This window comes from Puma concolor, chromosome D4 (assembly GCF_028749965.1).
Source record: "Puma concolor isolate L17-30 chromosome D4, mPumCon1.1.hap2, whole genome shotgun sequence".
Taxonomy (NCBI): Eukaryota; Metazoa; Chordata; class Mammalia; order Carnivora; family Felidae; genus Puma; species Puma concolor.
This window is the reverse complement of record NC_141679.1, coordinates 74,054,871-74,068,211: the sequence shown is the minus strand read 5'-3', so window position 1 is coordinate 74,068,211 and position 13,341 is coordinate 74,054,871. Positions and strand designations below refer to the sequence as shown.

Sequence of the window (13,341 nt, the reverse complement as noted above, 5' to 3'; positions counted from 1 at the left end):
TCCCTTCTTTTTGGGTCTTTTAAGAACTCCCTACCCCCCCCCCCCCGCCCCTGCCCAGTATATTTGACATTCCTTATTCCAGGAATACTGTGCTGATCTATATTGACTATCACATTATTTATTTATTTATTTATTTATTTATTTATTTATTTATTTATTTATTTAGAAATTGGCTGACCTCATTTACTTTGATCAAATTGCAGGTTTTGGATTCTACTGCTAACAAAGATAAGCTGCTTCGCCTGAAATTAGGATCAGGAAAAGTCATCAAGGTACAGTGTTAACTGTGTTCTTTGTATGACTGTATTAGTTTCAGTGGGCTTAATTTAGATTAAATTTGTGAAATTTCTAGCCTGGGTGCATTGAGTCCAGAAAGGTGTGGTTAAAAAGTAGGAAAAATAAGTTCCACGTTATCTGGAAAACTACATGGGAAAATTTAACCTATGAGAATACATTGAAGATGGGGACATTTTTTTTTTAACAATTTTTTTTTTTTTTAATGTTTATTTTGAGAGAGAGAGACAGAGTATGAGCTGGCGAGGGGCAGAGAGAGGGAGACACAGAATCCAAAGCAGATTCCAGGCTCCGTGCTGTCACCACAGAGCCTATCGCGGGGCTCGAACTCATGAACTATGAGATCATGACCTGAACGGAAGTCGGATGCTTAACCAGCTGAGCCACTCAGGCGAAGATGGGGACATTTCTTTAGTTCCTACTGTTTCTTTTTCATTGTGTTACTGTGAGGAAATTATTAAGTCTTTCTTGTAGCCTCATAGGGAGAGAAGTGAAACTGTTTCTTCTAGAATTGTATCATAATGGGTGATTTTTATCTGTCTGAGATGCTTTGAATCAGCATTTTCCAATCATTGTGAGCAGCTATGATATAGCAGGCAGAACACTGGGATTGGAGTCTGAGGACTTGGGTTCATACTGTGAAGTTTTTCTTTACCAACTGTGCAAGTGTTTTATAAAATTCAGAGTAGTTTACAAATGTGGGCTATCATTGTGTCAGGAATGTTGAGGTGTTACAAAGTACTCATTGGTAAAAGTACTCATTGCCACTCCAGTGACAAAAAGGTTTTCGGTTTTCTTCATAGCTTTGTTTATCACTCCTTTTCTTAGAATCTTTTGGAGACTTTCTTATAGATCATAGGAGTTAAGGCCTGACCTTTAAAGCTAGATAGATCTAGTGTTACATCTTGGCTTAACAATTCACTAATAATTTGATCCAGGGTTAGTTACTTAAGCCTCCGTAAGCCTCAGTTTTCTTATCTGTAAAATGGGGATAATGCTTCTAACCTTATGAGGTTATTTTAGGGATTAAACAACACAGTCCAACTAAAGCAGTTACCAGAGTACTTGGAAAATGTGTTTAATGAATGATAGCTTTTATTTCTCTCTTTTTTAAAATTTATTTATTTTTTACTTTACATCCAAGTTAGTTAGCATATAGTGCAACAATGATTTCAGGAGTAGATTCCTTAATGCCCCTTACCCATTCAGCCCATTCCCCTCCCACAACCCCTCTAGCAACCCTCAGTTTGTTCTCCATATTTATGAGTCTCTTCTGTTTTGTCCCCCTCCCTGTTTTTATATTATTTTTGCTTCCTTCATCTCTTTGTATCTTAAAGTCCTCATATGAGTGAAGTCATATATTTGTCTTTCTCTGACTGACTAATTTCGCTTAGCATAATACCCTCTAGTGCCATCCACATAGTTGCAAATTATTTCTCTTTTAATACCATTCTCTCCTCCAGTTTCTCTCATTATCTGAGATAAGCATATTTCATCTAGCCCCAAATATGCTGGCTTTTACAAGTGAATAGAAGCAGTATTCTAGATATTCTTTTTTTTTTTTTTTTAATTTTTTTTTTTCAACGTTTTATACATTTTTGGGACAGAGAGAGACAGAGCATGAACGGGGGAGGGGCAGAGAGAGAGGGAGACACAGAATCGGAAACAGGCTCCAGGCTCTGAGCCATCAGCCCAGAGCCCGACGCGGGGCTCGAACTCCCGGACCGCGAGATCGTGACCTGGCTGAAGTCGGACGCTTAACTGACTGCGCCACCCAGGCGCCCCTCTAGATATTCTTATAACCTGTGAGGGGCGGGGTGGCAAGGGGAATAGTTGATCTCTCTCTAGGATCTTTAGAGGTCCAAATCTGAAAGTGTGGATGAGAGGATCCTAATCCCAGCACTTCATTTTGTCTTATGAGAAGGCTTGTGTCTGATAAGCTTTTCCTCTTGTCTGATTCCTGAAGGCCTGGGAGGATGGGATGCTGGGCATGAAAAAAGGAGGGAAGCGGTTGCTTGTCATCCCTCCAGCCTGTGCTGCCGGCTCTGAAGGGGTAACCGGATGGACTCAGTCGCCAGACTCAATCCTGGTGTACGAGGTGGAGATGAGGCGGGTGAGTGAAATTGTGCTGTTTTGTGTTTGATGAGTCCTTTTTGCCATTAAGTAAAATGAATAAATGTGTTTGAAAAACAAGTTCAAAGACTTTTTATTTTATTTTTTAAAGAAATGGTATAGTTGGAAAGAGCTACAGCTTTGGAATCTAAAGACCAAGGTTTATGTCCTTCCTGGTGCTCTGTTGAGTCTAGAAGAGGTAGTGACTGAACAAGTCAGTTCTCTACACTAACTTTTTTACTCTGTCTGTGAAATAGTGGTTCCTATCCAATGTACGTGATTTTTGCTTTAGTATTTCCATGGCTACAAATTTAATTTATTTTGTCTCTATGTTTACATAATAATGCAAAGATATCTGTACATAGATAGAGATACTTAGCTTCCTCTCTCTGCCATGTTGTTTGTAATAGTAAAAACTGGAAATAACTTAAATATCCATCATTAAGCAACTGGTAAGTTATGGTTTTTCATGGAGTGGACTTTTATGCATTTCTTACAGAATATGCAAAATCTGTTGTTAAGTGAAAAAAAGCAAGTTGCAAATTAGTATAGATAGTATGATCTCGTGTATGCATGTGTATGTAAATATATAAAATATTTATGAACAAACATATATAAAAATGTATATACACAGTCATACACATGTACATATGTATGTCTGTATCTATACAGATAGATACATGTATATTGCCCATGTCTTCATAGGAAATTTCTGGAATGTTAAAAAAAATGATTAAAAGTGACTTTTTCTGGGGAATGGAAATGGAGTTCAGAAACTTTTCTTTTGTACATCCTCCAAAATTTTTGTCGTGAATATGTAGAATTTCTACAATAAAATTTGTAACAAATTGTGGTTAAATAAATTAATGCTCCCCTCCAAAAAAAAAAAAAAAAAAAGGACCTTGTTTGCTTTTACATTGTGTTTGTTAGGTGTGCTAGTGTTTGTGACTATAAAATATAATATAGAAAATAAAAATTATGATTATCTTCACTGTGGCTGTTCTTTCTGCTGCAACCAATGATATGCTTTTCTTCTCAAGGACTTTCCTAATTGAACCCTTTATCTCTGCTGAGTCATTCCAGCCTTCTTTTACTGATGTGCTTTGAGCTGCCTTTTCCACAGCTTTTATATTCTGAGTTTTCCTTTGACTTTGAGGAAGTCATGATTGGTCTTGGATAACAAACCAGGGCACCTGTGTGGCTCAGTTTGGTTAAGCGTCTGACTTCGGCCCAGGTCATGATCTCACAGTTCGTGATTTCAAGCCCCACGTCGGACTCTGTGCTAACAGCTCGGAGCCTGGTGTCTGCTTTGGATTCTGTGTCTCCCTCTCTCTCTGTCCCTTCCCCGCTCACACTCTGTGTCTCTCTCAGTCTCTGTCTCAAAAATAAATAAACATTTAAAAAAAAAAGATAGCAAACCAATTTGAATCCATTAAGACTGGCATTTTGTAACCATAAGAAAAAAAAACTCTATATTACTAATAATCAATGAATTACAAATTGACATGCTTATTAAATTGACCAGGCTGATACAGAATGATAATACCCAGTGTGATGAGCATCAAGAGAACATTACACACTACTTGTGGAGTAGAGAGAGAGGAGTTCACCCTTTGTGGTGTGAAATGTAGTGGTGTATACCAAAAGCCTTAAAAATGAACATACCTTTTCTCCAACTGTTTAACTTCTGGGAATTTATACTTTGGGAAAGATTATGTGCAAAGATATAGATAAAAACTCATTCATAGAAGTATTGTTTATGATGTGACAGGGAAATTAGAAATGAACTGGATGTCTAACAACTAGGAATTGGTGAAATAAATTTTGTAGCAACATATTTAAGACTTCGGTTTCCATAGTCTTTTAGAGACTTTTTCCTGTAGATAATAGCAGGTATGGGGTATGACCCTTGAAGTTAGACATACTCTTCAGTAGTTAAAAATGATGTTGTAGATTGGTAATTTAGTAACATGGAAATGTATTACTGAGTGAGCAAAGCAGGTTTCAAAACAATATGGTCCCTTTTTTGTAAAAAATACACAAACACATAGATGTGAAACACTGCACAGACTCTAGCAGTGTTATTGTGTCGTGGTTGGATTACGGATGATGATGATGATTGGCTTATCTACATTTTCTGATTTGCTACAAGGGAACAGGTAATGACTTGTGTAGTGAAGAATAAGTAAAAGAAAGGAGGGCAGAGAAGGCAGGATCTCTTTTTTTGTAGCCTGTTCCACCTGTGGTTGATCTCTTCCCAGGTCAAGTTTGCCAGAGATTCTGGCTCTGATGGGCACAGCGTTAGCTCCCGCGATTCTGCCGCCCCTTCTCCCATACCAGGTGCGGACAGCCTCTCTGCTGACCCTGTTGTATCACCACCTACGTCGGTGCCTTTCAAATCAGGGTAAGATCCTGAAGTTGTATCATGCTTTTTTATTGTCCATAGAAGCAATCCGTAGAGGGGTTAAGAAATAAGGTGTAGTTGCAAACTAAAATAATTTTATTTATTTTTTATTTATTTATTTTTTTATACTTTAAAAAAAAAATTTTTTTTTTAACATTTTATTTATTTTTGAGACAGAGAGAGACAGAGCATGAACGGGGGAGGGGCAGAGAGAGAGGGAGACACAGAATCGGAAGCAGGCTCCAGGCTCTGAGCCATCAGCCCAGAGCCCGACGCGGGGCTCGAACCCACGGACCGCGAGATCGTGACCTGAGCCGAAGTCGGCCGCTTAACCGACTGAGCCACCCAGGCGCCCCTAAAATAGTTTTAAATAATTGGGAAAAAATGAGATGAGGGAAGTGGGGAAAATATTTGCTTGAAGATTTTTCTGACAAAGAATTGATTAATACTCACAGTCTTTTAAACCATTAACTCATGTATATGAATACCTGCCAGACCCTGGAAGAAAACTGGGTAAAAGGCATAAACATAAAGCACATACTCAAGGGGAAAAAAATGGAAATAATCAAAAAAATTTGAATGGAAAATTAGTCATTTTCACCAACTTTCAGAGATTGTACAAACCGAAGAATGATTAAAATTCTCTTTCACAGCAAGTGAATTGACAAATGTTTTCAAAAACAGTTTGCTTATCCAGCATGATTGAGACTTAAGATTATGGATTTGGGATTTTTTTTTTTATCTTAGCATATGTGTTACTTTCAGGGAGCCGGCTCTTCGTATCAAATCTAACTCCCTCAATGAACAGCTGACAGTAAATACAGTGAGTATGCAAGTCTGTCTCCCTCACCCCAAGTCTGCTGAAAAGGTTTCATGTGCCTAGGGTAGGATAGACCAAAAAAAAAAAAAAAAAAAAAAGTTCACTATTTTATTAATTTCCCCTTCCTTGGAAATTAGTATAAATTAGCTTGGGCTTCTACAAGGACAGACCTGTGTTCAGATCTTTATTCTGGTAAACTTGTGGCCTTGAGAAAATTATCTAACTTCTGGTCCTCAGCTTCTTCATTATTAAAGTGGATATAATTCTCATAGTTCCTTTAAAGGGTTCTTGTGATCTGTTTGTAAAGCACTAAGCTCAGAGCCTACATAAAGTATGCCTTCACTTTATACTTAAGAGATTTTTATGAAGTTTAAATAAAATAATGTCTGTGGAGGTGTTAGCATTGTGTATGGCATACTGTAAGCATTCACTTAACATTAGCTCTTGTTATTATCATGATTACTGCTAACACTGTGTGGCTTCACGCTTTCATTGTCTTAGACGAATCCTGCATTAATTCACCAACTAGTTGACTTTGAGGCAGTCACTGGGCCTCTGTGTTTCTCTGACTGCAAGATGAGAAGACTAGCATACGGTTGTAGTAGAATTTGGATTTGAAAGCCTTTGGGAGCACGAACACTGTTCTTGACTGCTGCCCTGCCTGGTCGGTGAAGGCATCTGAGTTTGCCGCATGAGGATGAGATGAAAGCCCTGGGGCCTTCGCCTCCATGCTGGGAAACAAGATAATTGCGGGGAGTGAAACTGATGATTAATTTCTCTCTAGCCCTGGTTTACTTGTTTATAATCAGCCCAAAGCAGGAATTATGAAACAAATAATTGATTTGGTATGTATAACGAGTGATCTCCAGAACCCCAAAACTTGAAGCCAGAGAATTAAGAAAATTGAAAAACAATGATAACCTCAGATATTCAAACGGTCACGAAAATTATTTAGTGTGGGTTCTCTGGTACTTTCTAGGCAGAGCTATTGTTGTCACCGTTTCTAAGCTTTAGTAACTTCCAGTAGACACTTGGTCTTCAAACTTTTTAAAAATTTTCTTTTGTCTTTTACAGTTGTTTTTTTTTGTTTGTTTTTTCTTTTTACATTTATTTATTTTTGAGAGAGAGACAGGCCACAAGTGGGGAGGGGCAGAGAATGAAGGAGACAGAATCCTAAGCAGGCTCCAGGCTCTGAGCTGTCAGCACAGAGCCCGACGCGGGGCTCGAACTCACAAACTGTGAGATCATGACCTGAGCCGAAGTCAGACACTCAACTGACTGAGCCACCCAAGCGCCCCAGTAGTTTTTTTTTTTTTTTTTAATTGAGGCAAAACTCACCATCTTCTTTCTTTTTACATTTAAGTTTTTATTTTTTGTTTTGAATAGGTGATTACATTCATATGTTTTGATAATGATCAAAACAATATAAGAAGATATACATTGCAAAGATTCACTCCTGCCCCTAGCTCCATCTACCCCATCCCATCTCCCTCTCCTTTTAGGTAAATGCTTTTATTAGTTTGATATATATTCTTTTAATGTTTTTAATGCAGATGCAAACAAATAGGAATGTATATTCTATTTTTCCATCCTTTCACAAAAAATGGCATAGTATATGTGTTGTCCTCCATGCTTTTTACATTATGGTATATTTAACAGTATCTTTCCGTGTTAGTATACTGAAAGCTTCCTCGTTCTTTTTTTATCTCTAGATCGGGGTATGCCACTGTGTGGTTATGGTATATCTAGTTCTCTTTTGATGGACCCGGCTTTCTTTGATTATGTCCCTCTGATCAGTTAAAAAAATGAGAACATGCGCCTAATATATATCTGTTTACAAATTGTGTAAACTACTGTCCATCCCTGTAATAAATAAGTTTAATATCTTATGTTTATAACCGCTTAAAATAATCCAAAAATAGAGGTTATGGTCATTTCTTTTTATGCCCAATAGATCATCATATATACCCTCAGGGTATGTACTCTCCACTCTGAAGGCTGCACTTGAACAGATATAGAGGCTTCTAGCACAGGGACTAGTGTGTAGTCAATGCCAAGTCAGAGTTATATGAACCTGAATTTGGAACAAAGAGCTCCTGTTTCCTTCTTTCCCCAAATCTTTTCTGAACATCTATTTGCTGAATTTCTCCCAGGGTTTTCAGAGGGTACTGTCATCTACAATGCCTCTTTCCCTTGATCTGTATGTAGTTTTTCACCTGTAAAATGAGAAGAATTACGCCTGGTGGGAGACTTGATTGAAATGAGGTAATACATGCGGAACCCCTGTGTTCATTCCAACATACAGGGAATTATTTTTTACTGCTATTATTAATTGTGACCCGTGTGTGCTTTCTTTGGCAAGAAATATTTAATTCTTATTTTGTAGAAGAAATAGTTTCAAATCAACATGGCAGGGGGGCTTACTGAAGGATTTGATTTAAGAGCCAAAGACATAGGACTAAAGTAGTGAGCCTTGATTATAGTGACTTTTGTGACTCTCTTCTCTTTTTAGAATCCTGATACAGTCAAAGCCAAGTTGATCTCTCGGATGGCTAAAATGGGCCAGCCCATGCTGCCCATCCTTCCACCACAGCTGGATTCCAATGATTCAGAAATTGAGGTGTGACCCCCTGGCTCTGTTAGAATGAATAGTGCTAATATTTCTACCTTGTGTTCTTTTGGTTAAAATTATTACTTTTTCTGCCTGTAACCCAGAATCATGTGGAGAGCTTATATTCAAAACAATGCATGTTAGTATTGGTACATGTGTTTCCACTGTGATTAGTACTTCCCCTCAGAAATGGAAGCAATCTCCTACATCTGCCACAAGAACAGGCAAGTTTTAAGTAGTCAGTTTAGCCTTCTTCTAGAATCTCTATTGTCAGTAAAAACCACGCTTGAGGCAGCATGGTGTCCAAACCATGAAAGATGCTCAATTCCTATTGGTTGACTGAATGTCTGGATTCTCTTCGGACATGTTGTTGTTCCCACTGACATTACCTTTTGCTGAGGCTCGCATTGTTTTATCTTTTGGCTTTGTATATGGTGTGGTTGTTTTGAAGTTAAAAAGATTTTTTTAAATTTTTTTATTTATTGCTTTTGAGAAAGTGAGCAGGGAAGGAGCAGAGGCGGGGCGGGGGTGGGGGGGTTGGAGGATCCGAAGTGGGCTCTGTTCTGACAGCAGAGATCATGACCTGGGCCAAGACCGGACGCTTAACCAATTGAGCCACCCAGGCACCCCTGAATTTCAAGAATTTTATTGCAATGAATTGTATCAGTTTTTTCCCTATGTCTTTTGCTTTTGACATGCTTTGACATTATGTTTTGACATTATGTTTAGAAAGCTTTCTCATTTTCAGATATTATAAACATCACATGTGTTTTCTAAAAGTATTATTTCATATTTTGATCTAAAATTTTTATCCACCTGGAATTTGGTGTATGATATGAAAGTAGCTTAGTTCTAACTTAGCTCTTTTCCTGTTGGTCAGGTCCTTATTGAATAAAATCATCCTCTCTCAGTTGAACTGAAACACATAACAGATTGATTTTTAGGATTCTTTGACTTTGATATAAAACAAAGCAAAGGTGATGCTCTTGAAAAAATTTTCCAAAATAGGCTTTATTTTTCTTCATTTTGTTTTATTTCTTCCTGGCAAAGCTCTAAGTAGTTTTGAAGTTCAAATTTTTTTAAGAGTTTTTTTGTTTTTTTTTTTTAAGTTTCTTTCTTTATTTTTGAGAAAGAAGGCACACAGGAGGGGCAGAGAGAGTATCTCAAGCAGGCTCCATGCTGTCAGCACAAAGCCCCACATGGGGCCCAAACTCATGAACTATGAGATCATGACCTGAGCCGAAATTAAGGGTTTGTTGCTTAACCAACTGAGCCACCCTGGTGCCCCAGGCTCTCAGTAGATTTAATGTTTTAAAGGAGGATAGGATTTCTGGGGCCTCTTGTTATAGGTACTCACTGTAAATAATATAATTAACATAAATAAATAAAGCATTGTTTTCTTCAAAGGCAACTCAGTGTTCTGTTAGCTCTATTTTTTAAATTCCTTTCATTCTGTTGTTAGACATTTAGGTGGATTAGAGCTGCAGTGATGTAAAACGGTCATACTTTTCCAGAAATGCATAATACATTTTTGAGAATATGAGGGGACAAGGGGAAGTTCTAAAGTAAAAGAATGTCAAAGAGATTTCAGCCTTTGAACTGTAAGATAGCAGATCATAGTCACCATATTTTGTGCCCCAAGTTTGTCTTTTCCTTGTACGAATTGGGCAAATGTTCAGAAGATAATTTTGTGTGGAATTATAGTAGAGACCAACATTGCTTTGATTTTTATGAAAAGAAAGAATGGGGGAAAACACTCTAAAAAGAGACTCAGTGAACCCAATCTGTCTGATTTTAAGTGAGTACCTTGAGGTCTGTGGGGATTATTTGGCAGAAGAGGAGAGGCTATACTGTTCCCCGGGTTTCCTTGCAAGAGAACCCTGTTCTCTAGGAACACACTAGGTCAATTTTAAGGTAACTGCTCGCCTGGAAAATGGTACATTCTGGAGAGCGGTCACTACAGCTGCTTTAGTCCCTAAAATATCAACAACTTAGAATGTTTGAAGAAATTAACTCTATTTAATTACTTGGTATGATTTATAGGGGGAAGGGATCTCCCACAGCCCACACCCTAAACTCTTGCCTTTCCTTCCTCTTCTTTGCCTAAAAACACTGGGGGTAAGCAGGTTTAGGGTAGACGATCAGCCTCAGTCTTCATTTAAGGACCCAATACATAGTAACCAAAATGTTTGTTCCTGTTTCAGGAAGTGAACACTGTGCGAGGAGCTGGACAGCCGGTGGCAACTCCATCCATGCAGCCCTCTCTCCAGCCAGCACATCCCGTGCTACCACAGATGACCTCACAAGGTAAGGAACCTCTCTGGCTCTGTGGCCTTGAATTAAGTCAGCACCAGAGTTATCATCCCTGTTCCTTACATTGTTAGGCTGCATTGTTTTAGTATTGAGAACCGGATTAGAGTGTAAAACTTGTCAGTTTGTCCCTGGGTGGGGCGTTTTCAGCCCTGGAGATGGATTTGGTCTGCCTGCTGTGTCTCCCGCTGTGGGATATTGCCAGTTTCGGAAGTGTGCACTCAGCTAAGGAGACACCCCCCTGCATGTAATTCTGTACTTCCCGTCAGCTGATGGGACCATAGGTCTGAGTCACATGTGCCCGAGACCCCCAGGTTCCTTGTGCCAGCCCGTTGCTGAGATTCCAGTAGAGTTGGTTTCAGGAGAGTAGATGAGGACAGTGGTCAAGTCTGGAGTGTGTTGTAGTATGTAAAGTTCTAGGCCAGACTTCTGCCAAGGAGGGCAGGATGGATAATGGTGAAAACTTTCTGCTTTATCTTAGCACCTCAGCCATCTGTTTCTGGACTCCAGGCACCCTCTGCTGCCTTAATGCAAGTTGCATCTCTCGATTCCCACTCAGCTGTGTCTGGAAATGCCCAGTCCTTTCAGGTAACAAGGTTTTTAAACCACATCAGTTATAAGCTGTAACTTACTAGGTTCTTGTCAGTGTCTTTTCACCTTCCTGCACAGATTGTACTGTAGCGATTCCCCACATCAGAATTTATCACTCTCCCCCTTCCTGAACAGCCACTATCTTATCTCTAAACCAGACAAAGGATCACCTACCTTACAGCTTGTTGTAAAGCAGAAATGTGAGAACAGGCAAAGCACCCGGTACAAGGCCTGGCACATGGTAAAGGCCCAGTCATTGTTTGTTTTCTTTCCTTTGCACATGTCTCCTTGAAGGGCGTATTCAAGTCCTCCGTGTTCTTTTCTATCTAGCAGCTGATAGGCTAACATTTTGCATTGTACTTAGCAGAACTGTTGTAGGTTGAGGGTGGAGTCTCTATGGAGACTCTTTCTCTAGTTATCTTCCAAAAGAGATCTCCTAAAGTAAGTTTTATTCTGTTTCACAGAAGGCAGTGACAGCAGTCTGTCTCCTCTGCTGACATTTGCCAGGACAGTGGATTCTTTTTACTGCCTTGACATATTTGGTGGATAAAACATACCCCCAGTAATAAGAGGGCCTCACTTCCTTGGTGATCCATAGTGGAAGGGTAGGAGTGATGGCTGGTGAGCTAGGCCCCATTGGTGGGACAGGGTATGTCAAGAGTGAAATAAAGGCCCAACTTGCCCTCTCCCCACTGCCAAGTGGACAATTACTATCCTATAGCCTGAGTTTTTTGTTTGTTTTTGTTAATAATGGCTGGGTAGGTAGTTTATCTATCCCTGGAAATGAGCTGGATTTCCTTAACTCAAGGAAGAATAACCATCATCATTTAAATGAAAGCTACTGTTTATTGAGCATTTCCTATCTGCCAGGCATTTAACTTACCAGCTGTTAGGAACTTTACATATATATCACTTCGTCTAGTCTACACAACCACCCTGAGTGGAGTTATTATTTTCATTTTATAGTTGAAGGGACCACAGTTCAGGAGAAAATGAAAGCTCTTGGTCACAAGAGCATCAGAATCTAGCAGGGAAGAGTCATCCTTTGGAGACTGGTGGATTTACTTTGAAATCTCAATGAATACCTGTCCTGTGACCCCAGTGGAGCCTCAGCCATGTTTCTTTAGTTTAAAAATTTCTTAGACCATCAGTAGGCCCAGTGGCTGGGAGATGAATCCCTACTTAATTAAATCATACTGCCAGAGGACTTGGGAGTGACCTGAGACACACTTCCCTCACTTTCTGGACAGGACTTTAGTGATCACGCACCACTGGATGACACAGATCACTCTCCTGCTGCAGTGCCTACCCAGTACCGAACTTGATCTACTCTGTCTCCACCCTTAACAAGGTTGCGTCTCCTTTCAGCTTAATCTCTTTATGCCATCAAAGACAGATTAAGCAGAAAAGAAAGACGTGGATGTTCTATAAACTGGCCATAACTTGGCATTTTCTCAGCCCTATGCAGGTATGCAAGCCTACGCTTATCCCCACGCGTCAGCCGTCACCTCCCAGCTGCAGCCCGCGCGGCCCCTGTACCCCACACCGCTCTCTCAGTCTCCCCATTTTCAAGGTAGGGAGCGGACCCCATGGTTTCTCATCTTCTGCTCCCCTTCCCCCCACCGCCAGCCCGTTTTCATATTCACTCCAATAGATTTCTTCCTTTTTTTTTTTTTTTTTTTTTTTTTTAAATAGCTTTCTTGAGAGGGGTGCCTGGGAGGCTCAGTGGGTTAAGCGTCCTGACTTTGGCTCAGGTCATGATCTCACCGCTTGTGGGTTCAGGCCCCGCGTCGGGCTCTGTGCTGACAGCTCACAGCCTGGAGCCTGCTTCAGATTCTGTGTCTCCCTTTCTCTCCACCCTTCCCCTACTCTCTCTCTCTCTCTCACATAAATCAAGGATTTTTTTCAGTAAAATTACAGAGTTGTGCAACCTTCTCGGCAGTCCAATTTTAGAACGTTTCCATCATCCGCAAAAAACCTGTCATGCCCACTTTCTGTTTTGTTTTTGCATTTTCTCCTGCTAGCCCTTTTACATTGCTCTGTCAGAGTGGTTCTGTAGAGTTTATAGAAAACTGTAAGAGAATAACATGTTGGGGAAAATTGTGAGAAAGCATGGTGACCGGGGGTATTGAGTATCTCAAATGGAAGCTACTTTGTTACCATTTTTAAATTATGAAAATAATAAGCTCTGATAAAAAA

At 39.7% G+C, this 13,341-nt stretch overlaps 1 protein-coding gene across 4 annotated transcripts in view; it reads left to right on the top strand.

Moving 5' to 3' along the window:
* FKBP15 (FKBP prolyl isomerase family member 15) overlaps positions 1 to 13,341 on the top strand; it is a 56,504-nt gene that overhangs the window by 23,159 nt on the left and 20,004 nt on the right. For all 4 annotated transcript variants that reach the window (XM_086683740.1, XM_086683739.1, XM_086683738.1 and 1 more), the window contains exons 8-15: positions 204 to 272; positions 2,261 to 2,407; positions 4,668 to 4,810; positions 5,576 to 5,633; positions 8,143 to 8,250; positions 10,446 to 10,548; positions 11,033 to 11,139; positions 12,601 to 12,715. In XM_086683740.1, coding sequence (XP_086539866.1) covers positions 204 to 272; positions 2,261 to 2,407; positions 4,668 to 4,810; positions 5,576 to 5,633; positions 8,143 to 8,250; positions 10,446 to 10,548; positions 11,033 to 11,139; positions 12,601 to 12,715 — 850 coding nt within the window. The remainder of the gene's footprint in view (positions 1 to 203; positions 273 to 2,260; positions 2,408 to 4,667; positions 4,811 to 5,575; positions 5,634 to 8,142; positions 8,251 to 10,445; positions 10,549 to 11,032; positions 11,140 to 12,600; positions 12,716 to 13,341) is intronic.